We start from the raw sequence: 25,676 nt of genomic DNA, 5'->3' as shown, positions 1-25,676 counted from the left end.
AATCTGAACCGTCAGATATCTAGATCTCATTGTCTGAACACAGTTAGATGAAACTGGGAATGAATCTGGACGAAATTACGATCTTACACCACCACCCACCCCCTCGACGAGCTCGTATATATAAAGCTTATACGCTCCTCCTTCACCTTCGTACTACTACCATTACATTTCTTTAGCTCAACCTCCATTACTAATCTCCTTTTAAGGTATGTTATCTTTTCTTCGATTCATACATTCTCAAGATTCCTGCATTTCTGTAGAATTTGAACGAAGTGTCGATTTGTGTTTGAAAGAAGTGTTGATTTATAGATCTGGTTATTGAATCTAGATTCCAATTTGAATTGATTCAAGTTTCTTATGTGTGTTTATACTTTTGCTGATTGATCTTGTTGAATTCTATGCTCTTTTAGGTTTCTTTGTTGAATCGGATCGGAAAAATGGAATCTTTTTTGTTCACATCTGAATCCGTCAACGAGGGACATCCAGACAAGCTTTGTGATCAGATCTCCGACGCTATCCTCGATGCTTGTCTTGAACAAGACCCTGAGAGCAAAGTTGCTTGTGAGACTTGTACCAAGACTAACATGGTCATGGTTTTTGGAGAAATCACCACCAAGGCTAATGTTGATTACGAGCAGATTGTTCGTAAAACGTGCCGTGAGATTGGATTCGTATCTGCTGATGTTGGTCTAGATGCTGACAATTGTAAGGTTCTTGTTAACATTGAGCAACAGAGTCCTGACATTGCACAAGGTGTTCATGGTCATCTCACCAAGAAGCCAGAGGAGGTTGGAGCTGGTGACCAAGGTCACATGTTTGGGTATGCTACTGATGAGACTCCTGAGCTCATGCCGCTTACTCACGTTCTCGCTACTAAGCTTGGAGCTAAACTCACTGAAGTTCGCAAGAATGGAACTTGCCCATGGTTGAGGCCAGACGGTAAGACTCAAGTCACTATTGAGTACATCAACGAAAGCGGAGCCATGGTCCCTGTACGTGTCCACACTGTTCTCATCTCAACACAGCACGACGAGACTGTGACTAACGATGAGATCGCAGCTGATCTTAAGGAGCATGTGATCAAGCCAGTGATCCCAGAGAAGTACCTTGATGAGAAAACCATCTTCCATCTTAACCCATCTGGTCGTTTTGTTATCGGAGGTCCTCATGGAGATGCAGGGCTTACCGGCCGTAAGATCATCATCGATACTTACGGTGGTTGGGGTGCACACGGAGGTGGTGCTTTCTCCGGAAAAGACCCAACCAAGGTTGACAGGAGTGGAGCTTACATTGTTAGGCAAGCAGCTAAGAGTATTGTAGCCAGTGGGCTTGCGAGGCGTGTCATTGTGCAAGTATCCTATGCCATTGGTGTCCCTGAGCCATTGTCTGTGTTTGTGGACAGTTATGGAACCGGAAAGATACCAGACAAGGAGATTCTTGAGATTGTGAAGGAGAGCTTTGATTTCAGGCCAGGTATGATCTCCATTAACTTGGATTTGAAGAGAGGAGGTAATGGTAGGTTCTTGAAGACTGCGGCTTATGGTCACTTTGGAAGGGACGATGCTGATTTCACCTGGGAGGTAGTCAAGCCACTCAAGTCTAACAAGGTCCAAGCTTGAAACCTGTTAGCCTCTGTTTCACTTGTGTTCAGAATCAGTCTTGTTCTCTGTATTTTAAGCTCTTTGTGGGGTTTTTAGTTTCAACTCTGAGATGGGTTTATTCATTTTGTTTTTAACTTTGAAGAAAAAAGCTAAGCAGTTGGGTTTATATAATTATTTATATGGTATCGTTTGTGGTAAGGAAGTCATCATTTGTATTTCTTGCTTCTTTTGAGAAGAAAATCATATAAAAGAATATTCGATATTAGTCATCTTTGTTTGCATAATCAATATCAAAGATTTTGGGTTTATTTGATGAGTCCTTAAGCAGAGAGGCAAATAAAACTTTAGTGTTGAGTTAAAACATGATGAGATTAGATTGCACTGGTGATTCCATGAACGCATACATCAGCTTCAACGAGACAGACATCTTTGAGCAACAGACCACTGTTTGGCTGTGTGAAATAAACCATCGATACATATTTCACCCATCCATGCTCCGAGCTTGATCGACTAAACCATTTAGTAACTGTAAACCAGACAAGTTACAGATCAAGATGTGAACAGATTCACATTCATATAACAAGTATCTGAGAATGAGTTTGCGGGGATGTTTACCTTTCCCGGCAATGTGTCTGCCTTGTAACTGATCAAATATTCGAATTGTAAACTCTACAAATATCTTTGTACCATCTGAAATGGTTTCAGGATCTACAAGGGTTAGATAGATAGAAAGATGGGTTCCTGTTCCTTGCTTCGTTCCCGTTGGATAAAACCTTACCTTCCTGCATTAGTACCATTTATTAGCTTTAAAGCTACGGTTGTTTTGGGACTGTTGCCAAAAACGTTGTTACCATTTTCTATCTCCGGCGAAGAAAGCATTTGAGTCATAGCTTTCTTTGTCTAACTTGGAGAAATTCTCAATTTTCCAGACGTGCTTAGAGCTAGTAGCATCTTTAATCATTGATAAACATTCTCCTCTCCCACTTCTTCTCTCCTTAGAAACAAACACATCAGCTCCAAACATACATGTGTCTTCCATAAGGTATCCATTTGACGCATCAGAGAAGGTACCGGTTGGGATGAATTTATCAAATCCCCATTCACGCTTCACCGCATGAAACCGTCTCTCGTTTCCTGCAACACGAAATGCATATAAGGGTGGGAGAAGGATGAGAGCAGCATACTATTTGAAGAAGTGAAAATATACCTTGTAGAATCAAATAATTATCTTTGTTTTGATCCAGTAAGTACAGACGAAAAACTGCATAAACCTCCCATCCTGGACTTAGTGAACTAGAGTCCGCAAGAGCTAAGTAAACAGAAACATGGTCTTTCGTATTCTTGCTCTTGTTTCCATTTGGGTACAGAACCAGTTTCCTGCAAGCAAAACCTCATATTATGTTAGACATTTTAAAACTAATGCACAATAATTGACTAAATTCACGGTATTTGATTGGACAGAGGAAAATTGAAACAAAGATGGGTCCAGATTTCACATGAGAAACGATCCACTATGAGTTGGAAAAGTTGAAAACCATGACCAGAGAGACTTTATACTAGTCCACTACGCAGAGAGAAAAAGGAAGATGTAAAAGTTACTTTTGAATAAAGGAAAGTTTTCCAAAGCATAACTACTGACCACACCCTAAAGCAATGAAGAATAGGATCCCACCAACGAAAAAGCACTGAAAAATTGAGGCATGTTCCAACAATAAGCAGGGTTTAAGATACTAGCACGTGTTATGATGATAAATCTTCAGACAGAAAAGGGGTTTGTTAATTCTTGAACAAAGAGGAAGAATAAAGTTGTGTAATAATGATGCTATACCATTTGTAGCCTCCAGCTTCAAAGCTCTCAGTTTCATATCTCTCTATAGCATGCTTTGTAAGGAGTGAGAAAGACTCTATCTTGACCATGTAATGTGTTGGTGGGGCATCAGATATAGACTTTATAATTTCTGCAAGCATTTCACACAAAAGTTACCTTTGTGCAAATTCATCTGTACATTTTACCTTTAAGTGAAAGGGGAAATGAATCTAACTACACTAGTCATAACAAAACAGGGCAACAACATTATCCAACGGTTGAAATATCAAATCTCACACTTCATTTCCTACGATGGATATCATTCAATGGTCTATCTAGAGGATCATATGCACATATACATACATCACTCATCACTGGTAATTCCGTGTATTTAATAAGACATGTAAGAGAAAATTATATAGAGAGAGAGATGATGATACCATCATGATCACCGGAACTGGCCATGAGAAGATATGCAGAAACCAGAAAGAAAACTAGTGAATATGCAGATAAGAATCATTCTATAAACTTTCTATTTATAGGTGAAAGAAATAGATTGCATCTTATGTGTTTAGGATCAAACCTTTATACTTTGCTTGAAAGGATCATACCTTTTCCATGCATTTTTAGACTTATGCCCTGTGAGGTTGCAGAATCAAAAAGCAAGAATAAGATTCAAATGTGCATCTTCTAGTACGTATATCAATGGAGAGAAACAATACCAAGAGTGTTAAACAAGCCAAATGATTTTGAAAGTCACTCACTATTTTTATTTCTGGTCTAGATAAAGTGTCTTCCATCAAAAACCACACAGAACACAATGGATCTTCTAGGTTCTGACATTGTGTATAACCCAGTCCGAGCAGCTTCCTGATCAACAATTTCTCTGCTTGTTTTTTTCATCTTTTGTGCGAGAAATTCTGCTTTTCAGCTTTTCTTTTCTTAAAAAAAAACATGTTTTGGCAGTGTTCCGGCTTATCCGGTTATTTCGGAATTATACGGTTTCATTTAAATGACAGTTATAATCAAACCGGTCGGAAATTAACAAGCATCAAGAGAGTTTAAGTTTGTTTCTTTAGGGTTTAGGATTTAGAGCAATCTACCGGCTTATACAACTCTTGACGGTAGACTGAAGAAGGAATCCAAATAGTTGACGGCGATTCAACTATAAATGATGAGATCGACTATCAAGAGATTTTGTTCATCCGAATCTCCAGAGGAAATGTAATCATAATCCTCTGTCGTTTGTTTAATCTATTCGGAATCTGTTGCTGGAGGAGACTGAGATTGTGATGATTACGGTGAGAAACTCAGAAATAGTCTCCAGAGTTCATTAAAGTTAGAATGAAGTCGATGCAGCAGTTGATGATTTTTGTTCAGTCCTTTCTCTTCCATTTTTGATTATTTCAGTAGATTGTCCGCCAAGTTTGATGTAACATAGTATCTATACTTGCAACATTCTAATGACCAGATGCTCTCTTGCTTTATCTTTTCTTGGAAAGATTGTTAAGCTTGGGTATTATCATGAGCCTCTTAGCTCGTTGCTCCATTACAGGAATGCAAAACCGGATATCGAAATCTACAACTCTGTCACTGTGGCTCTTTGCAAAAGCAGATATGTGAATGATGCTCTCCAAGTATTCTACCAAATGGAGAACAAAGGGTTCATACCGAGTCTTGTTACATACAACTCTCTGATTAGGCGTCTTTGTAAGTCTGGAAGACGGAGTGAAGCCACTGGTTTACTTTGCGATATGATCACCAAGAAAATCCATCCTAATCTCATCACTTTCAATGGATTGATCCATGCATCTGTGAAAAAAGGCAATGTTTTAGAGGCTAAAGAATTTTACAAGGAGATGATCCGTAGGTCTATCGATCCAGATATCCGCATTTACAATTCACTCATCAATGGACTTTGTATGCACAGTCGCCTTGATGAAGCCAAAAAGACGCTTAACTTCATGGTAACAAAGGGTTGCCTCCCAAATGTGGTGACGTATAATACTCTCATAAAAGGATTTTGCAAGTCTAACAATGTACATGATGGGATTCAACTCTTGTGCGAGATGGCTCGTGAAGGAATATGTGGCGACACATTCACTTACAACAGTCTTATCCATGGTTTTTGTCAAGCTGGGAAATTTAATGTCGCTCAAAAGGTTATGAGACACATGTCTGAGTCTTGCGTGCCTCGTGATATCATTACCTTCAACATTTTGTTAGGCTTTCTATGTGATACTGGCGAGATAGAGAAAGCAATGGCGATATTCAGGGGAGATATGGAAAATAATGAAATCGAGTTTGATACAATCACATATAATTCAATGATCAATGGATTTTGCAAACACAATCGTCTAGATGATGCAAAACGCATTTTTCATCTGATGGCTACCAAGGGCTGCTCTCCGAACGTAGTCACTTTCAATACTCTCATATACGGTTGTTGTAGGGATAAGAGGGTAGAGAAGGGAGTGGAACTTCTCCGTGAGATGTCAAGAAGAGGATTAGTTGCTGATACAGTTACTTACAACACTCTTATTCACGGGTTCTGTCGAACTGGAGATCTTACTGCCGCACATGACCTTTTCAGTGAGATGACTTCTCATGGTGTGTTTCCTGATATCGTAACTCGTGGCATTTTGCTGCGCGGTCTCTGCGATAATGGGAAACTAGAAAAGGCGTTGAAAATGTTTAAGGTCATGCGGGAGAGTAATATGGATATGGATACTGCTGTTTATAACATCATCATCCATGGAATGTGCAAGGCTGGTAAGTTGGAGGAAGCATGGAATCTATTCACTAATCTGCTCCTCAGTGGTTTGCAACCTGATGTTAAAACTTACAATATGATGATTAGATTCAGCGCGTTAGGGAGGGCTGAAAAATTATATGCAGAGATGCTCCGTAGAGGTATAGTACCCGATACCATCACCTATAACTCAATGATCCATGGACTCTGCAAGCAGAACAAACTAGCCGAGGCAAGAAAGGTGTTTGATTCCATGGATAACAAGAGCTGCTCAACTTTTAATACACTCATTAATGGTTACTGTAAAGCAAGAAGGGTTGATGATGGGATTGATCTTTTCTGCGAGATGTATCGAAGAGGAATAGTTGCTAATGTAATTACTTACACTACTTTGATTCATGGGTTTCGTCAAGTTGGTGATTTTAAAACCGCTTTAGACATTTTCCAGGAGATGGTTTCTAATGGTGTGCGTTCTAGTTCGATAACTTTCCGCGATATTCTTCCCGAGTTATGCAGTAAGAAGGAGCTAAGAAAGGCAGTGGCAATGCTGGTGGATTTGCAGAAGAGTGTTGTGGTATGTCCTCAAAGAATGTAGTCCTCTGATTGGTTTTGGTGTGTTTTACTTCTTGAAAATTTTACTCTGCTGTTCTTTTTCTTGAAACCAACAAAAAAAAAAAAGTTGTTTGTCTTCCGGTTATTTTGATATATACGGGTTTAATAAAACCGGAAAGCCGGTCGGCAATTAACAAGTAATTCTCGCACGCCACGTGGAGGGTCTGGACCACCGTGGTCGCTCGTGCAGCTGATTTGATTCTCTTCTCTTCTCTCTTTTTTCGCCTTCTTCGTTTTGATCAGAGTGTGTGTGTGTGTGTGATTGATTACGACGGAGAAGACGAAGGCTAATGGCTACAGAGACATCGACGCAATCTTACAGTGAGAAATGGTATTGGGACGAGCGTTACACGAACGAATCTGAACCGTTTGATTGGTACCAGAAGTATTCATCTTTAGCTCCTCTCATTAATCTCTATGTTCCTCACCGTAATCAACGAGCCCTCGTCATTGGCTGTGGAAACTCAGGTATATAGAAAAATAAAACTCTTTTGGTTTCATAGTTTTGTATTGTTCTGGATCCGTTTTGGTATTTTATTGTTTCGATTTTTTGATGCAGCGTTTAGCGAAGGAATGGTGGATGATGGATATGAAGATGTAGTCAATATTGATATATCATCAGTGGTGATTGATACCATGATTAAGAAATACTCTGATCGTCCTCAGCTCAAATGTACGTTTTTTTCTTTTTCTTTTTCTTCTAAACATTTGTTAATTCTTCTGCTTGATGTTGCAATTTGGGGAGAGACATATCTGTGTCTGCCTTAATCGGTTAAATTACTAGATTTAGCATGAACTTGTGTATTTTTGGATAATGTGAGACAACAGATTTGAAGATGGATGTGCGTGATATGAAGGCATTTGAAGATGCTTCTTTTGATGCTGTTATCGATAAAGGTGTTCTTACTACATGTTTGAATATCATTATTAGTCTAGATGCATTGTGTTTCATGTATATAACATTTTGGATTTTCTTTTTGTATGTGTGTGTGTGTGTGTTTTCAGGAACCTTAGACTCTATTTTGGTGAGTGAGGTCTACTTTCTCTTTACTTATGTTATCTCTAGATGCTGATTTCTCAAAAAGTCTTATCCTTTTTGCATGTATTAGTGTGGGAGCAATTCCAGGCAATACTCAACACAAATGCTTGAAGAGGTTTGGAGGTACTTCTATTACATGGCCTGAAATGTTGAATGGTTTCTGTTTTTTTTCTTATTCTTTTATTATTTCTTTCTTGATCCTTTCACCTATAATGAAAGCAGTTGATGAAACCTATAGGGTCCTCAAGGATAAAGGAGTCTATATCCTGGTAAAATTTTCTTATCGGTTTTATTCTTATGCGTCTCTGTTTGTTGAATGCAAATTGATATTTAGTTGGTTCTCTGCAGATTACATATGGAGCTCCGATTTACCGTCTTCGCCTGTTTAAAGAATCATGCTCTTGGACAACGAAACTCCATGTTATAGGTTAGGTTTAACTCAGAAACCATCGTTTAATTCTTTTCTGGGAGTATGTTGTAATGTTTGTGGACACGGTTTTGGTTCGCAACACAAGTTTGAAACAAAAGTTCCTTTTTCTCTGCTAACAAAGACTTTTGCTCATTTTTGCAGACAAAAGTTTAACTGATCAACCGTTAGAAACCCCAAAATGGGAGCTGACAAAACCACTTCCTCTAGATGCTGAGGGAAGTTCAGTGGAATCTGCGATAGGCAAAAGCCCTGATGTCCATTACATCTATGTCTGCATTAAGGTGTGTGGTTTGATTCTGCTTTCTATAGCTTTTTAGCTAAGATAATGTCTTTTCTGTTTCTGGATAACCATTTGCATCTGGCTTATTTCATATGATTAATCCACACTCTTCCACATTGATCATGCAAGATCTCATCTTCAAACTCGGTCTGAACTTCACCTGTGTCTTTGTTCTTATGAAAATTGTCTCAGGATGAGTCGTTGAAGATGGATGCAGACGCAGCATGACCTCATGGGAACCGTTTTTTGTGCCACTTGCTCCGAACATACAAGTCCTTTAAGGTCTTATTTTTGTGTGTATTTATCTACAAAAGGAAGACGAGTAATTTCTTGAGTTCATGTTTACTCCTTAATTAGAGGAGGAACAAAAGCTTTAACTATAAAATTATTAGCAATGGGAAAATGTTGATTTTATTTACACCGATTACAACAACAGACCAATAACAATATCTTGTTGAGATTGCTGGACTATCTTCATAGGTTTGACTCATGTGAGATATATATAGACTCTCTAGAACAAACAAAGTAGAAGAGAAAAAGAAAATAGTGGGTGACTGTTAGACCATCTCCAATAGTGCTTCAAATTTCACCTTTTCATTCATTTCAAAGATAAAAATAAAGAAATCTTCTCCAATAGTGCTTCATTTTTACCTTCAAACTGAAGAAGTCAATAGTGTATCTTCATATTTGAAGGTATACTATTCATATCTTCATATTTTGAAGATAAACTTTTTTATTTACAAAATGATCCTTTAAATTATAAGAAGTTTTTCTTTTATACCAAACAAATTATTTATTTATATTTTATCCAATTAATTTATAAATTTCATTTTTTATTTTATCCAATCAAATTAAAATGCAATGATAACTTCTATTAAATAGAAAAACAACAAAATATTCAATATAAAACTTAAAATACATAATTAATATCGATATTAATGATAAAATAAACATAACATAGCATAGAGTAACAACTCAATAATTTGGTAATACGCTTTCGGATCTATTAAGATACTTAAAATATTGCTCAAATGTTTACTATAGATAAAATTTGTTGAACTATTAGTTAACCATAAATAAATGGGGCAAAATTTATAAATTTAGAAAGTAAAGGGCATTTTTAATAATTTATAATGAAAGAAAGATAGAATATACTTAGAATATTCTTTTTGAAGTAGAAAATGAAGGAAACCATTGGAAAAACTTTGCTTCATTTTTTCCTTCAATTTTGAAGATATATTTGAAGGTAACCATTGGAGATGCTCTTAGGCTATAACTGACTTTTGTTGCTGTAGAATTTGTGTTGTATCCATTTAAAAACAAAAAATTATTGACAAATATAAGATTTTTAAAAATATAAACATTGATTGATAAATAACATTTTCTTAGTATTTTTGTTTTAATGTAAACAAAAATGCTTTGTATTAGTAAAAAAAATTATAGAAACTTTATTTTAAATAAGCCATATGTTAAGTATTAAACTAATATACAATAGTTAAAAATATAATTATTTAATATGTATGGAAAAGATAAATTTTATATGTATACACATTATAATCTATGAAGGAAAATAGAAATTGGTAACCAAAATTGTATTTTATACAGTCATTTGTCATTTCCTACAGCAAAGAAAAGAGAGTTTTAGGAATTATTGTTTCTACATCCTTACTTCTTTTTTTGGGCTGTAAGTTCTAAAATTAAAGTATAGTATGATTGGTAACTTTTTAAGGCTGTAATTAAAATTGAGGATGTAGATAGCTCCTACGGCCCAATCAATCATAGCCTATATTTTGTTCTTCTAACCACTTATAAAGGTATCAAGATTTGAACTATAGTTAAATATCATCATTTATAAAATGGAAATTCAAAACTTAAGAAGCCGTGAAAAAAAAAAAAAAAACTTAAAGAAACACGAAATCTTTAGATAGATGATAACAAACTAAATTTAGATATATGTCCCAAATTTTTTATTAAATACAGCTGGATGCTTTATAATATAGTCACTTTGTATTATATTAATTTAGTAAACTTTTATACGTGTTCAATAGTGCAACACTAGATTGTTTATAAAAGCACAATTTGTGAATTTATTTTAAGATCTCATATCATAGAAAGACATTTTTTAGATATAATATGTATAGTTAAATATCTTCATTGTTAAATTCAAATTAACAAGTTAAGAAATATATCTATTGGTTGCCAAGATAATGAAATTCATTACATTTTAATGGAATTATATATTAAAATTGGATTGATTTAAAAAAAAAAAAAACTTATTGACTAGCTAGAGTTGGATACTTTGAATTATAAAATCACTTTGTATTTTACTTCTTTGAGATCATGTAAAAAAACTAACATGTGTCCAACTTTTAGTAACATATTTAAAATCAGCTAACTTAAGAATCATAAAGGCATAAACATGAAATCAATGAAATTTGTATTATGATATAAGTTGGAAATGAGACATGCCATAAGGTTAAGAAGAATATTACATATGACTGAAAATTTTCAACCAATTTCATCAACATGATTGAGTTTAAGGAAGATATATGATTAAGTAAGATATATGATTAAGCTTTTAAAAAATATGAAGAAAAACAAATTGACAATAAGTTTTTGCTAACACGGATGTGCTGAACAGAAGGCCCTAGTTTGTTTCTAACACTGGTGTGCTGAACTCAAAACCCTTTGTAAAATGATATATGATTAAGCTTTTTCATTTATAAAAGAGTTTGCTATAAAACTTTTTTCATTTATGAAAGTTTTGGAAATCTTTTTTTTTTTACAAATTAGTTAAGTTATGAACATCCAATTATTTATATAAAATAAATAGATTTAATATGTTGTTTTTATCTAATATATATATATATATATATATAATTAACTTATATTTTGCTTATATTTTGTCAATATATTTTCTTTGTTTTTGCTTAATTTTTTAATAATTATAATAGTTGTAGTCAAGAATAGTTTAGCAATAAATCTTTCTATGTACGTGTGAGTTTTATTTCATTTCCCTTTGTATATATATATAATCAAATTATATACGTACGTGTAGGAGGACCATGAAGGAGCTACATAATAGGACTAGGAAAAGAAGAAAACTATGCACCATACGTCGTAACATTGACATGCACCGTGATGTGGTCGATTGAAGCGGGGATGGAGGGAAAAAACAAAGGCTTGTAACGAGTTGCATAGGTGCAATCATCCACGTGGTCGGATTAAAGATTGCAATGCACACTGATCGTTACCCAATAATGAGTGTCATTATATTTCCGTTTGCAATGGCGAAGGCGGTTTATCCAATTGCACCGGCGGTGAGAAATAATTGTTATTACTTTTGAGAAATATATATTTTTTTAGTTGACATTAATTTGTTTAATTTATTGAGTTATCAGGTTGGAGGGATTAGAACAAAGAGTTGTGCTTTAATGCATCCTTCATTATCAATCCTATTACTTCTACAAGGCTTCATATGGAGTATCTATGGATTGGACGGATTTGATGTGGGCGACCGAAGCAGCGATGGACAGAAAAACAAAACAATTAGGCTCGTAAAAAGGTGAAAAATGTTGTCTACCCATCATTATTGATATATATATATATATATATATATATATATATGTGTGTGTGGTTTTTTTGTTATTTTTTATTTATTGTTTAAAAAAATTTCTTTCAATACCTTGGACCTCAAGATAATGTTAATGATCGGGTTCATAATGAAAATTCTTGAACGATAATTAATTTTCAACCAATTTCATCAACATGATTGTGTTTACGTAAGATATGTGATTAAGCTTTTAAAAATATAAATTGATAAAAGTAAAGTAAAATTTTGAGCAAAACATAAGAAAAAATTAAGTCTAATTCAATTCGTTTTCACGTATGTGTTTTTATAACCAAATAAATAATTAGTTATTTTCAAATGAAATCGTAAATGATGTTAATAATCGGGCTCGTTGTGACCGCATTAAGGATTGCAATGCCAAACAAAAGTCATTACCCAATGAGTACCTTGTGTTTCCAATTCGCAATGGCTATATATTAGTATTATGATTTTTGACTATTTTATGTTCTCTACTTGGTTGTTATTTAACATTTCTTTAATTTATTGATCCATCCGGTTAGAGCATATAAAACAAAGAATGTAACTTTCATATAGAAGGGTGGAGTTTTATATGTAATCTTTTTATGCCATTTGTTCCGATCATATCTTGGATTCATGTTTACTCCGTTATTAGATGAGGAACAAAACCATTATTTTATTAGCAATAAGAAATGTTCGGAGAATATAAACATACAAATACAACAACAGGCCAATTGCAGCAACATGTTATATGCATTCTTATACACAACAATTCCAATTTAACACACACAAAAAGTTAACCAAAAACATGCCAAGAACGTTATTCCATCAAGCTACTGGAAAGTGGGACTTGTTTATGGACGATCAAGCCATATAAAACACTCTGCCTTGTTCAGATTGCTTGACTAGCTTCATAGGTTTGACTCGTGCGATATATACTCTCAAGAACAAGCCCAGGAGAAGAGAAGCTTTAAAAAAAAACTCTTACCGATATCTTGTACCAGAGCTCTGTCCTTGAGTTCTTGTAGATGGATGGTTATTGCTCGTTTTGCGATACTTTGCCAATTCGTTATTAGCATGGGAAAGAAGCTTCTGAGCGTTTTCCAGTCTCTTGGTATAATCAGTATCAGCAAGTTTAAATGACACTGTATCCTGTTCGATAAAACAAAATTCAGGATCTTAGAATCAACCATTGAGTTCTTCTCCATTATGCAAAGGCAGCCCGTTATACTATACAATACCTTTGTTGTCTGTGAAGCACGATGGTTACTGGCCCGTGCATCGTGGACTGTTCGATCAAGTTCAGCTAACTTCCTCAGCAAATTGCTCTTGTCATTCTGCAAAACGGAAGATAGAAAGAATCAGTGAGTTAAGGAAAACACATATGATAAATAGAACTGGTGGTGAGAATATAGGTAGAAGAAACTCCTGATTACCTTAAGCATTTCGTTTTGCATAGAAAGCAACTGAACTCGCTCTTGTAGTTGGTCCAAAGATATCTGTGTCGCAAGAACATCTGTATCTTTCTTGTTCAACTCTGACATGCAACTGTCCACCAAAAGGCCGGAAAATCCCAAGAGAAAAATAAGCACTTTGGCTCGTGATAGAACAGTTCTAGTATAAGTGGAATAGGACTAACCTCTCTCTTTCCTTAACAAGACAATCAATATGTCTCTTCAGGTTGATGATTTCGTGCTCCTAATATTGAAAGAGAAAGTTGGTATCAATAACAAACTGAAGACCAAGTAAAGTAAGCAGATGCGGCTAAGTATATAGCATCACCTTGGACAGGATCTCTTCAGCGTGTTGCTGAGTCTCTTCAACCAATCTTTGGACCTGGTGCTGGTCAATCAACTCCTGAAATAGCCCAACGAAGAGACCAATACAATCAGAAAAAGTGCCTATGAAGTCTTTTAAAGATGGCATATATTCTGATATACTTACAGCATAGCTGGTTATATCCATTTTCACACCAAGTAAATCCCGAATTACATCATGAGTCATGCTATCAGCTGCAGCTATCCTCGTGCTCAATGTGCAAACCTGTTCCAGCACAAAAATATTCACTGAGTCTCTAAATCGGTGAATTGAAAATAATCTGCTGACAACACATTCATTTAAAGATCTGTGAGCACATTCATTTAATGAAGGTAGGCTGAACCTCTTTCTGTTTAACAGCTAGCAGTGACTCCAATTCTTCAACACGAACCCTTGCCATGGTCAATTCCTGATCCTTCTCCAGTTTCATCTGTTGTACCAACCCAACTATACATCGAAAGGGTGAACTTGAACCTCTACTTCTTATTGAGCTTCTCTCAGTTTTATGTGATATGGTCTCTGCAGCTGACGAACTTGAGTCTTCTAGTTTGAAGTCTCGTATCATGACCTCCAGAGTTTTATACTGTTGAGATTGGAAACAAACTATATGAACTACAACTCAAGGAAAATAACACTTGCAGGTGCTTATCGAAATATACACCATTGTTATCAAATCATCACAATAGAAATGGAAAATAATTGCAATTCTTGACTTGATTTTTTTATGACGTAGTGTTTTTTTTAGCAAGAACGTCAACAGATACACAAATATGAGCAAAATGTGTAGCACGGAAACGTTGGAACTAAATCATTCAACAATCAAAATAAGAGCTGAGAACTGCTAAAGTCTACAAATCTTTTACCTTCTCTTGGTAAGCAGATGCTTGGGCCTCAGAATGCAGTAAGATTTCGGAGATGTACTCTTTTAGCTGTTTAATCTGTAAGTGGAGAAAGACAAAGGTAGAGGTAAGAAAAAAACAATAATCATTCGCGCAAATATCAGGAAATTTCATGGAGATATTGAGTCGAGCATTCTAATAATATAAAACACCTCTTTGGTTTGTTCTGCTACTTCCTTCTGGAGGACTTGTATTTGACTATGCGCACCTTGCAGCCCTGTCGACCTATTTTACATTTATTTTTACCAAATTCAGTCTTCACCAGGAAAGATATGCAAGAGAAACTAATATTTTGAGTAGGATTAGGTTGGCACCTGGATATGTGACTCTTATATTCCTCTGTGCTTTCATTGGTTGTGACCACAGTGCCAGTGAAGTTTTCAAATCTAAACAATCTCTGTCTGAGAGCTTGCAGCTCTGTCTCTAACGAATCTTGGGTGGTACGATGCCTTTTAACTTCCTCATCCATATCATACACCTGGAAGCCAAAATAGCTCACATATTAGTAAGTATAAGAGTTTCATGCAATACCTATCAGATACAGAGAATGAAAAACAGAGCAAACTAACCCGTCTTTCTAATATATTTATCGTACGCTCAAGTTCCTCAACAGAAATTTCTAGAATCTTGACCTCCTCTTCCTTTTGTTCAGCATATATTTTACTTGCTTCAGATTCCTACATGAGAACAAGTTTAGATTCTTGTCAACCCCTTCAATATTGCCAAGGATCAAATGATCATCCAACAAAAGGCTCCAATTACATACCTGACGAGCCTCTACGGCAATTGCTTCTTTTTCATCAGCTATAGCATAGGCCAACTCAAGCTTATTATTCAACGAACATATTTCGTCAACAAGCTGATCTTTCTCATCGCTGGTCTTTTTCAAATTTTCTTCAATGGACTTGACCGCAGAAAGCAATTGCTTCTCTGATGTAGTAGTCAAGTGAAGGATTTCTTTTTCCAACCTTTTGACAAGATCTTTTTGTTCGTCCAATCCCTCCTCAGCTGCAAGCTTTTCCGTACATAGATCACTAACAAGGACCCTTAACTCATCATTCTGCTCCACAAGAATTTGTATCCTCTCTTTAGCCTGCTCTAGATCTGACTGTGACGTGAACAAAGCCGTTTTTAAGTCAATGGAGCAATTTTCAAGATTCTCATTATGAACAAAAAGATCATGAACTTGACTTGCTTTCAGCTCCAGCTCTAGCTGTACTTTGCATAGTGCGTCAAACAGCTCATCCATTTCATTCTTGATATCTCTTTTATTTGATGCTGATTCCTGAAGTAGCCTAAAATCAAAAAGCAAGCCTTCAAACAAAGCATCTTTTCTCTCAATCTCCTTTTTCAGATACAAGTTCTCATATAATAGGCTTTCATGTGACTGAACAACTTCATCATTTTCTAAACCTGTGACGATCTCTGCTGTGTTTTGCTTTCCAGTGACTTCATCTTCGGCATTATACCCAATGGCATTAATTTTCACTGACTGTTGGCCTGAAAGGTGGGGAGTGATAACCTGTTTTCTCTGATCCAAAATTTGATCGATCAGTTTCCCAATGTGGCATTGGTATGTTGCATACATGGTGAACTCTCTCTCCATGGTTTCAGATACAATCTGTTCAAGTGATGGTCTTGAGTTGGAAATCAATTGGAGAAGCTCTTTTCCAGCTAAGAGGACATGGGAAAACAATGCCTCTAATGTTTCTTCTACTCCTCTTTTCATTTCCTGTATATATTCTTCAAGCAAAGAAACTGAATTTTCCATGTCAGCCAGAGTGGAGTGTGTTTGATTTAGCAAGATTTGATTTTCTTCTTCACATGCAGATAGTGTAGACTTGACCTGTTCAAGATCATCCATCAGATACTTTTCCTTAACCATTAGCTCTTCATGGGTTTGAAGCCACATTTCAGTAACATTATTTGATTTCTCATTGGCCTTTACTAATTCACATATTGTGAGATCAGCTTCTTTCATGGTAGCATTGACTTCTTCAAATCGATCGAAGAAACTTTTAACAGGATCCATTCTCTGCATAAGACCCATATATACCTCAGAAGAAAGCTGCAGAGATATAAGTTCAGTGGTTTACTTTGTCATTGACAATGTAACCAATTTCTTTATATATCTTCACAAAATGAAACGATGCTAATAAAAGCTTACCGGATCACTGCATTTGTATTCTGTTTCTGCTCTCCCCATCATAATAGTCAATGGCTTTTCTACTGACTGCCTCCCCTCTGCATAAAACAAAATTTTAAGCTTCTTTCTTTACATATAAAATAAAACTGGTGGTTTAGTCTTTCAATATTACTCATTTCAGATCTTAAATTTAGAATGGTGAATAAGAGAAAACAAACAAAAGTATACCTCCACAGTAAACACAATGTGCAGACCCATTCTTAGCAATCAAAGCTGCTGATGTAGTCTTGTTATTACTTTCTTGAGCGTCAGATTCAGAACTTGAAACTCCTTGACATTTTACGTTGAGTACACAATCATGTTGCCATCTACTGTTTGAAAACTCAGAGCTTGATGTTGAAAGCTCATCACCCTTTGGATATATTGCGTCACTTAGATATCCATCCCTTAACAAACTAATATCAGCATTCCCTTCCGCACTAGGAGAAGCAGAGATTGAACTTAATGTACCAAATTCTTTAACTGATTGATCTTGTACTTTTTCCAGCATTTGGTGTTGCTTTCTAGAATCAGCAAGCCATTTTTTCACAGCAAAAGCAGCTTCAGCATGTCGTTCTGTTTTCAGAATAGAATACCGCTTTGCTTTTAAGTCACTCTCAAGCGTGTCTACCTCATTGCTCATCCTGTCTACATCATTATTCAAGTTGAAAGCCTCTTCAGTGGTTGCAGCATTGCCACCCAGTTGAAATTCGTTGAGAGCAATTGTTGCGCCCTTTAAGGAATTAAGCTTCAAATTCATCTCTGCTACTAATATCCGTGCATCTTCCAAGCTTTTCTGTAGAAGCAAAATTGTTTCTTCCTTTTTTATACAATTTTTTGCAGCCTTCTCAACATAATCACCTATCCACGCATTCACTTGTGGAAATGAACAGATTATACTTTCAATCTGTGTAGAGGCATTTTTGATGGATTTAGACCCATCGACGATGAAATTTGTCAGTTCTAAGGTACCCTTTTCCCAGTCTTGGTTAAGTGCTCTTATTTCTGCCTCTCTAGCAGTAATAGTATTTTTCATCGATTGATTTTCCTCGGTCAAGTTACAGATTCTTCTTTGAAAATCAGACTGGAGAGCAATCACCTCCTCCTGCAACTCAAGAATGGTTCTGGCAGTTTCTGTCTCAACTTGCTCACGGACTACTTCAATGTCTTCCTGTTGAGATAACTGCGACATATGCTCCTTTTCATATTGACAATTAAGTGTTCTGGCCTCCTCAAGGTCCTTCATTAGTTTCCCTAACTTGAACTGCAGGATTGACCGGTCTATCCCCTCATCAGTCTTCACTAGTGCATCTCTATTATTGACCATGCCACTTAATTCCGTGTCATAACCTTCTATCCTAGGAATGACTTCTTTTTCCATACGGCTTCTTTTGGTTAGCATATTCATGGATCCATCATTCTCCTCTAGTACATCCTGCAGTTCATTTATAAGCCTGACCCTGTTGCCATCAGAATTACCAATGTTGCTGCAGTTTTTACTCTCTGAAATAGCCACCTCCTCTTGGGTTTCACTTATAGTTGGCATTGTTTCTGCCTGTTTCAATGGAAAGAAAGGGCGTTAAACGAGTTTCCCTATATACACAGTTTCCCTATAAAGCAATTTTAAGACCAGATTATTATGATACAAATATTGAATCAACAAACCATTAAACGTGTATGTGCTTGATTAACCTGCTCAGCTCCACTGGTGGAAGATGCATCCTGCAAAAGGTACAACAAAGATAAACAACCAGCAAAGAAAAATTTATAACAATCATTCCTCTGTCACTCTGAATTCTTACAAAGTTGGATTGTATTTGATCGAAATTCAAGTGTCTTCCAAGTCCTGCTTGTATTTCATCTAGTTCTCTGCGTTGAAAAGCAACACCAAAACATAAGAGACAGTACCAAAGCTGGCTTCTTTTCCAATTTAGTCAAATTAAGCATATTAGGTTCAATGAGAATAATGAAAGAGTTTCAGGTTCAAGGTTATAGTATTAACAAACACAAGCCATAGCAGAATTGTTGTACAACAGGGTTATGGACGTATGTTGAAACACTCCGAGAATAGGATGATAGTTGTAGATAATTATGCAGCAGAGAACTCAAAAGTTATTTCATTCCACAACAAAATAGAAAAATGCAACAGGGTAAATGATTTTCATGCGATAGCAAACCTTCACAAAAGATAATTGAAGTTCATATAATTTTGTATATTACCTGATCAAACTAGAGTTCATGTTTCTGCAGTCTTCGAATTCCTTTTCCATTTCGTTCTCCTACAGTGTTATCAAAGTTCACGCATAAGAAACCAGCAACAACAGTTTCCAAGAAAATTAAAAATAAATAAATAGCATATTTTCCCCAAATCTTCATTACGTGTTTAGGAAAGGACTCATCTTTTGCTTCAAGAACATCAAGAAGCTGCATGACAAGTGAAAAAGTTCAGCTTGGATTATAGGCTGAAAGTCCATTTGGTAAAGGCATTCGCAAACCTGGTCACGTAGTCTTGTCACCTCAGCAACCAATGCCTCTCGTTCCCCATGCTCATAAAAGTTCTGATATCTGAAAAGAAATTTAAGATCAGAGTATAAGTCGTTAACAATAAAATACTCTTCCAAAACATTTAATAGGTGATTTACCGTTGTAGCTGCTCCCAGAGCTTGGTGTTCTCCAAGGCCGAACGTGTCAACTCTGGATTCTTGTCAATGCTGTCGCGAAGAAGCTTGATCTCTCCTTTTAGAGTTTTATTTTCTTCAATGAGACACTCTTTTGTCATCAATGGACCAGGCGTACAGAATTCCATCTCTCCAACTTTCTCCTCCCTAAGATTAAGCATTATTTTAATGCGCTTGGCATCTTCTTCCATGTCTCTAACCTGTAGTAAAAGGTCAATATATAAGATGACTAAAATGTAACCTATTTCGTTTGCATCATGAGATGTCTCTGTCAAGGATATCTCCTTTCAAAATACGAAATTGAACTGTCCTTGTAACAAACTAACCAAGCAGTCTATACGCTCAATCTCAGCCTCGGACTTCTGAAGGGCAGTTTCAGCAATCTTTTCCCTTCTGAGAGCACCAATCAAATTATCTTTCATATTTTTCACCTGTTATACAGTTATTAAGCCAATTCAATATTATAGTTGCAAGATATCCACAAATATGTTGCAAAATACCTTCATTCTCAGTGAATTGTGCACCTGACAGTGACATTTGTCTTGTCTTGTTTCGCCTGCTACTTTACATGTGCCAGAGTATCTGGATTCTTCATGAGAAGATACGCAGTCTGAAAGAGCCCCACAAGAGTCATGGTTCTTCAAAAGAGAAGACAGTTGGACCTGTTTGGATAAATGAAAAGGTTTTGATATCACCTCACATGACTACGCATAAAACGAGGAAAATTTGCTGTTTGATGCAATTTGTCAATAGTCAATACCTTTAAGTTTCTTATTTCCTGTTGGAGTGCTGTAACATCCCCAGAGGCATCTTCATTGACTTTAGCCTGGAAAATCAAAGTGAAGCAAACTTACATCAGGTCAAACTTTCATAGAAGAGCTCGTAATCAACGAAGAATTACAACTACATTATTCTGGATTAGTTTTGCCCGTTGCGCGAACTTCAGGGTGCTGAGGGTTTCGTTTGTAGAGCTGGAATAAGACAATAACAATCAGAAATACGCAAGAGAAGGTATGCCCATTAAACAAGAATGGCTATTGGTACAAACCAAAGAGATGGGCTGACATTAGCTATTATCATTGTTTTGGAGTTACCCCCTAGAGAATCCTGAAACCATATCTGAAGTTAGTCCCTATGCAACTGCAACGGAAAAATAAATGAAGGTTTAAGTGCTCTAACAGTCATACCTGCAGTAAAAAGGTAAGTCGAGAATCTCTATAGGGAACATGTCTATGTTTCCCATGTGCCAAATCCACCAGAGACATTATCACTAAGCTGAAGTGACAGATGAATGGATAAGAGTTAGTAGGTACAAAGATTTTGTTCCAAGAATGTAAAACTAGAGCATAGTAAAAGGTATAACAAATTTTTAGCATCTTATCTTGTCATAAGATTATTAATCTGAAACTTCATGATCATTTTTAAGTTGTTAAAGACCTCAAAGCTATTAAACTATCGTCATCCTTTCATGCTTTGCATATTTTCAGTTTCTTCACAAATTTTCTCCATCAAAGTACGCATATTATTTTGACCTGAGAATTGAGACGCTTGGCAATATACAACAGAAAACAGTTCATGATAATAAAAAGCAGAGGGCAGACAAACTGACACGTAAACAGGTTTCTGTTAGGATTACCCCAAAGTGGATAAGGATTTGTTAATGTTTGCTGCTTCTTTTAGGCGATCCCCTTCCGCACCTGAGCTTTTCTGCCTGTATATGTATCAAAAATGATTTCAGCAGTCAAAGATGCAAAAGTAAACACAGTAAGACTAAGACATACAAGCTACCTTTCAGAACCAGCCAAATCGACCAAGTTTAGTCTGGCAAATCTTGAACGAGTTAGAGAATCTGTCTCCCAGAGGCTCTCGATTGTACATGTGAAAACGCTGTGGGATCTGCTGCTTTCACTGTTCATACGGGTTGCAGCAATCTTCCGGTTAGTTGCTCCCTGAGCAAAAGGAATACATATCAAGTTAAAAACTTGAACACTTAAACTCTTAACAGAATGTTTGGGTATGGAAGTCTTGCCTGTAGTAGAAGCTTTAGAACATCATTAACAGTTCTCACATTGTGCTCTACAAGATTTTCAACATATACTCCTTTTCCCAAGTCTTCTCTGAGCTAAAATATGGAATTTAAGGTTATGACCAATCTCAAAACAAAAAAAAAAAGCACCAGACTGATAAATAATAACCAAGTGATGGATGAAAAAAATTTAATTACTTGCAAATTGGTTGATGATGGTTCCAAGAGGTCAGTTATCTGTTCGTTATATATCTCAAGAAAAGAACATTTGCAACTGAATTTCAGTTTTTCATCTCGCCTTCCCTCTTCTTCCTGTTATCAAAGACCTCTTTCAGTAATGAAATATATTGGCTTGAAGTGATTCTTCGAGAGGAAGTTAGGCAACTACCAATTTAATTCTTGAGAATAGATACTCAAAAATACGAGCAGTAACTCCGCAGTCTTCACCGAGGCTTCCCTCTGCCTCAGATATCTCTCCCATCATAGTATAAGTCTTGCCACTACCAGTCTATATGAGAGGAAGGTAAGTTTCTTGATTTTGCACCATGGAAATTCTAATAAGCGAAACATGAAACATATAATCATTTATGATCTCACCTGACCATAGGCAAACACACAACTATTGTAACCAGACAAGCAATTCTCCACCATGGGGAGTCCAGCAACGTGAAATAACTTTTCCTGAAAATCAACAGAACATGCATCCGGAACATTATATTTATAGGTAACCACATCACATACAAAAAGCCTCTGAAAATAGCTTATTTTCACCTTCTACATGAATTTGAAATGAAGCTTACCTGAGATATTGTCTCACTGGCAACATGGTCAAAGGTGAATCTGGTCTCTGGATGGCCTAACCAGACCAATGTTTGTGGACTCTCCTGTTTTAAACACCTACCATGTCCTTGACTAGCCCTTTCCATTGTACTTAATGGCCGCAGCCTTATCAAAACCTATACCATATAGAAGGAGGCCTAAATTAGAAAGTTTCTAAAAAAACGAATTTATCAAGAATCTCCTAAACAGTGCACCAACCAACCTGGACATTGTGCTCTTTCCAAAACGAATGATCTTCATTGAGCTCAAAATGTGGAGTTGTTTCCGCAAAGCTAACAGACTCCGCCATAGAAATCCCCCTTGGAATCCTTCCTCTTCCACCGAAAGACTGAACAACTCTTGCGCCGGTAGCACAACCCCCTCCAAGAGAAACCCTAGCACCGTTCCTAGTGGGCGTACTCTGCGCAGAGTTTGGCTCCGACCGAGATTTTCCATTACGATTAACAATCTTAGGGTTCGAATCACTCGAATTTCCAGCTCTACCTTCCAAAACTTCGAGTCTCTTCTCCGGACCCAGTGTTCGTTGATGCTGCGCTCTTGTACCTTCCAATTTCTGAACCAAATCGAAATCGGGTAGATGATTCGCCTTCTGAATTTGACTTGGATCCGGTATCGAATTCAGAGGAGCTCTTGAAGGCGAAAACAAAGACAAGCTCGCGAACTCGTTTTCTTCTGATTCCGGCATCTCGATTCTCGGAACGTTTCGGGACATGGTAGATCGAGTACTAGCTTGTGCTCTCTTTCAGCAAGCGGGGAGAATAAGAAGGCGATTCGAATTCAAACGCTTAGTTTGCTCATACTGGAACAATAAGAAACTTGCCCAGAACCAGAAGCCCAGAGCTTTTGAAGTTTCGAGAGCTGTTGTAGTTGGCCTTGAAGCTCAGATTTGAATTGGGGGGAAGTTGATATTCAAAATTAGCAAGTTTATTAGTTTTCTTCGATTAACCCTTCTACTTCTTCGATTATACAAATAGACCCTTTAATTATCTCGGTTTTCAAATTTGGTGTTTTATTAAATAAATGTAAACTTACTGTCCCTCTGTCAGTCATTAATTTGGTTTTAGATTAACTTTTCCAAATATATCTTTCGAAATTCTCATTTTATAGCTACATTTCTTCTAGGATGCTACTTATGTCCAATTTTTATTTTGCAATATTATTACGCTTTAATTAGTGTAGTTTTAATTTTTTTCATAAACACAGTGGTTTACAATGAAATTAATGGAGATTAACGGCCCCACCTACAAAACAAAAAGTGGTGGTGCGATAATATCATCAACTGTAATAAATGTCTTCCATCTCTTTATCCAAGAGGTGTAAAAGTGTAATGTTCGAAATTCGTTGGTTTACTAAAGGAAATTTTGAATTTAATTGATAAAATAGTCCACCTGATATGCTATTAAAACTCATAAAACGTTAGCCAAACTCTCTCGGGCACCATTATCGAGAACCATTTTCTGATCATGTTTTTCGACGCCGGTGGAGTCTTTGCTCGCCGGCGTCGGGATATCTCAAATCAATTCGCTCTCTCACTTGGCTTTACATCACCTTTTCAATCCTTTTTTTTTCTTTTCATCATCTTCCCGACCATCACTGCGCTCTTCCTTTGATTTTGTTAACGGTGGTCGGAGACCCTTTAATAATTTTTTCCAAAGCTTTATCACTTCATCGTTCTAACCCGCTGGTGGCTTTGGACGAATCTTACTCCGCCTTGATGTTGGTGAGATCCTTAAAATCCAAACCTGCAGCACCTTTTTCCAAATGGTACCGCAAGTCGCCGGTCTTGACTGCTCCGGTGCCACAACCTCCGGCAATGCGTCATTCCATTCTGATTATCATCTCGCCGATGTCCAGCAGCCACAGTCACAGCATCATCAACGCAGCCAAAAAGACACTAGGGTTTTCGTTATTGGGCCTTTCCCAATTCGGCCCATGGTGTTTTCTCTCTTGGACCACTTGTAGAAGTGACAGTCTAACTCATCTTTCCACTAAGCCCAGGTTTTGCCTAAACTCTCATTTGTGCTTTCTCTGCAAACGTTTGTGTCGATCTAAGGAACCAGTTGTTAGAGGACATCGATTAGAACCTAATCAAACATCGCTTCATTGTTGGTACAAACCTTCTCTGAGAACCTGGCCATTAAAATCACTTAAGCGGATTACTTATGGTTTTAGCTACCTTTATCGAGGTCAGATGAAAGGATTGAGGAAGAACGGCATTATGATCCCGTCTCCAAGGAGCGGTGATTACCGCAGCTTCATCAACCTCCTACTTCCGTACCCCCTGTTCATCGAGTTCATTCATGTGCAATCTATCAATTTCAGTGATAACTTTCATATGCTCAAAACCTTGAAGCTCAGGTCTGGTTATTTTCTATTTGTGTTAAACCGAAGACAAACTTTGTGTGGAATTCTTAATCTCCATGGTCGAGGCTTTCATGCGAGAGAGGATCCACCTGTTCTGTTACGGTTTTACACCCATCACTTGCGAACCCTGGTTTATGCTTCATCTAAAGTCTTGAGGTATGTGTTTATAAGCTTAAAGGTCTTTGGTCTAATGCTCTTGAACCCTTCCTGTGAGAGATTTGATAGTGGCTTTGGAAGCTTGTCCAATGACCATTCTCCATCAAACTCTTCTGACGACTTCAAGCCATACACCCTCCACACCACTTCCAATTGCTATGTTTTGCCTAAGCTCAATTCCCACTATACGGCAGCTCTAGCAAACAACTTCAAGCATCAGAGCACCTTCACCTTTGCTCGAACCCTTGTCAAAGCACTACTTCGTGTAGCTTTTCTCGTGCCGGCGAGAATCACGTCTTTGACCCCTTCATCAAAGCCACTTCGTCTCTTGACAATGGCCAATCGTTCATCCATTGACTTGCTCTTGGAAGAATCATCGATACTCTTTGATCTCACATGTACCAACAAGCTACCTAGCTTTTGGCTCAAAGCTCTCAAGGAACTTTTATCGATTAACCTTACCTATCTTTATATCTATCTTATGTTGTCTTTGGGGTATAGCCTTTATTGTAGTGCTTTAAACTTTGGGAATTCAGTTTTCCTCTATCTCTGTACTTGGTTTCTACATTAATGGAATGAAAATAAGCTTTTGTTCAAAAA

General features: G+C 36.8%; 7 protein-coding genes across 9 annotated transcripts; 5 read left to right on the top strand and 2 right to left on the bottom strand.

Annotated features, from left to right (window-relative positions):
* The first annotated feature begins 17 nt into the window (after positions 1–17).
* On the top strand, positions 18–1,870 carry LOC9319125 (S-adenosylmethionine synthase 4). The gene is made up of 2 exons (XM_021033505.1): positions 18–206; positions 411–1,870. Exon 2 carries the CDS (start codon positions 438–440, stop codon positions 1,617–1,619), a length of 1,182 nt encoding a protein of 393 aa, XP_020889164.1. The 5' UTR covers positions 18–206; positions 411–437; the 3' UTR covers positions 1,620–1,870.
* A 19-nt stretch (positions 1,871–1,889) lies between these two features.
* Positions 1,890–4,015, bottom strand: LOC9321275 (MATH domain and coiled-coil domain-containing protein At3g58400). Its single transcript, XM_002883012.2, has 6 exons — positions 3,849–4,015; positions 3,430–3,559; positions 2,809–2,978; positions 2,453–2,735; positions 2,217–2,383; positions 1,890–2,127 (listed from the first exon to the last, which is right to left on the bottom strand). The coding sequence occupies exons 1-6, from the start codon at positions 3,871–3,873 to the stop codon at positions 1,973–1,975; spliced, it is 930 nt and encodes a 309-aa protein (XP_002883058.1). The 5' UTR covers positions 3,874–4,015; the 3' UTR covers positions 1,890–1,972.
* Positions 4,016–4,871: 856 nt separating this feature from the next.
* LOC110229888 (pentatricopeptide repeat-containing protein At1g64580-like) lies at positions 4,872–5,874 on the top strand. Its single transcript, XM_021030996.1, has 2 exons — positions 4,872–5,763; positions 5,861–5,874. The coding sequence occupies exons 1-2, from the start codon at positions 4,872–4,874 to the stop codon at positions 5,872–5,874; spliced, it is 906 nt and encodes a 301-aa protein (XP_020886655.1).
* LOC9321274 (pentatricopeptide repeat-containing protein At3g22470, mitochondrial) lies at positions 5,841–6,930 on the top strand. Its single transcript, XM_002885162.2, has one exon. The coding sequence runs from the start codon at positions 5,901–5,903 to the stop codon at positions 6,753–6,755; it is 855 nt and encodes a 284-aa protein (XP_002885208.2). The 5' UTR covers positions 5,841–5,900; the 3' UTR covers positions 6,756–6,930.
* A 73-nt stretch (positions 6,931–7,003) lies between these two features.
* On the top strand, positions 7,004–8,939 carry LOC9321273 (methyltransferase-like protein 13). The gene is made up of 9 exons (XM_002885161.2): positions 7,004–7,240; positions 7,332–7,445; positions 7,601–7,669; positions 7,778–7,797; positions 7,882–7,934; positions 8,050–8,080; positions 8,160–8,238; positions 8,383–8,522; positions 8,714–8,939. Exons 1-9 carry the CDS (start codon positions 7,063–7,065, stop codon positions 8,747–8,749), a joined length of 720 nt encoding a protein of 239 aa, XP_002885207.1. The 5' UTR covers positions 7,004–7,062; the 3' UTR covers positions 8,750–8,939.
* A 3,827-nt stretch (positions 8,940–12,766) lies between these two features.
* Positions 12,767–23,790, bottom strand: LOC9321272 (kinesin-like protein KIN-12C). 3 transcript variants are annotated; one of them, XM_021033422.1, is made up of 34 exons: positions 22,759–23,790; positions 22,517–22,672; positions 22,314–22,397; positions 22,105–22,224; positions 21,915–22,028; positions 21,720–21,812; positions 21,479–21,639; positions 21,327–21,401; positions 20,878–20,965; positions 20,739–20,797; positions 20,598–20,661; positions 20,451–20,516; positions 20,191–20,352; positions 20,017–20,121; positions 19,655–19,890; positions 19,508–19,577; positions 19,392–19,436; positions 19,233–19,291; positions 18,815–18,881; positions 18,678–18,734; positions 17,202–18,567; positions 16,995–17,071; positions 15,594–16,895; positions 15,397–15,504; positions 15,142–15,305; positions 14,980–15,052; positions 14,792–14,866; positions 14,272–14,511; positions 14,055–14,153; positions 13,893–13,967; positions 13,750–13,808; positions 13,547–13,658; positions 13,352–13,447; positions 12,767–13,262 (listed from the first exon to the last, which is right to left on the bottom strand). In XM_021033422.1, exons 1-34 carry the CDS (start codon positions 23,266–23,268, stop codon positions 13,095–13,097), a joined length of 6,405 nt encoding a protein of 2,134 aa, XP_020889081.1. In that variant the 5' UTR covers positions 23,269–23,790; the 3' UTR covers positions 12,767–13,094. The 3 variants fall into 3 exon arrangements, with proteins under 3 accessions (XP_020889081.1, XP_020889083.1, XP_020889082.1); XM_021033424.1 differs by having other exon boundaries at positions 15,594–16,862; XM_021033423.1 differs by having other exon boundaries at positions 20,215–20,352.
* A 328-nt stretch (positions 23,791–24,118) lies between these two features.
* On the top strand, positions 24,119–25,673 carry LOC9319123. Its single transcript, XM_021033488.1, has one exon. The coding sequence runs from the start codon at positions 24,271–24,273 to the stop codon at positions 25,645–25,647; it is 1,377 nt and encodes a 458-aa protein (XP_020889147.1). The 5' UTR covers positions 24,119–24,270; the 3' UTR covers positions 25,648–25,673.
* Positions 25,674–25,676: the final 3 nt, after the last annotated feature.

This window comes from Arabidopsis lyrata (assembly GCF_000004255.2).
Source record: "Arabidopsis lyrata subsp. lyrata unplaced genomic scaffold ARALYscaffold_3, whole genome shotgun sequence".
NCBI classification, from domain to species: Eukaryota; Viridiplantae; Streptophyta; class Magnoliopsida; order Brassicales; family Brassicaceae; genus Arabidopsis; species Arabidopsis lyrata.
The sequence above is the reverse complement of the archived record's forward strand: the minus strand, read 5'-3'. Positions and strand labels throughout refer to the sequence as shown.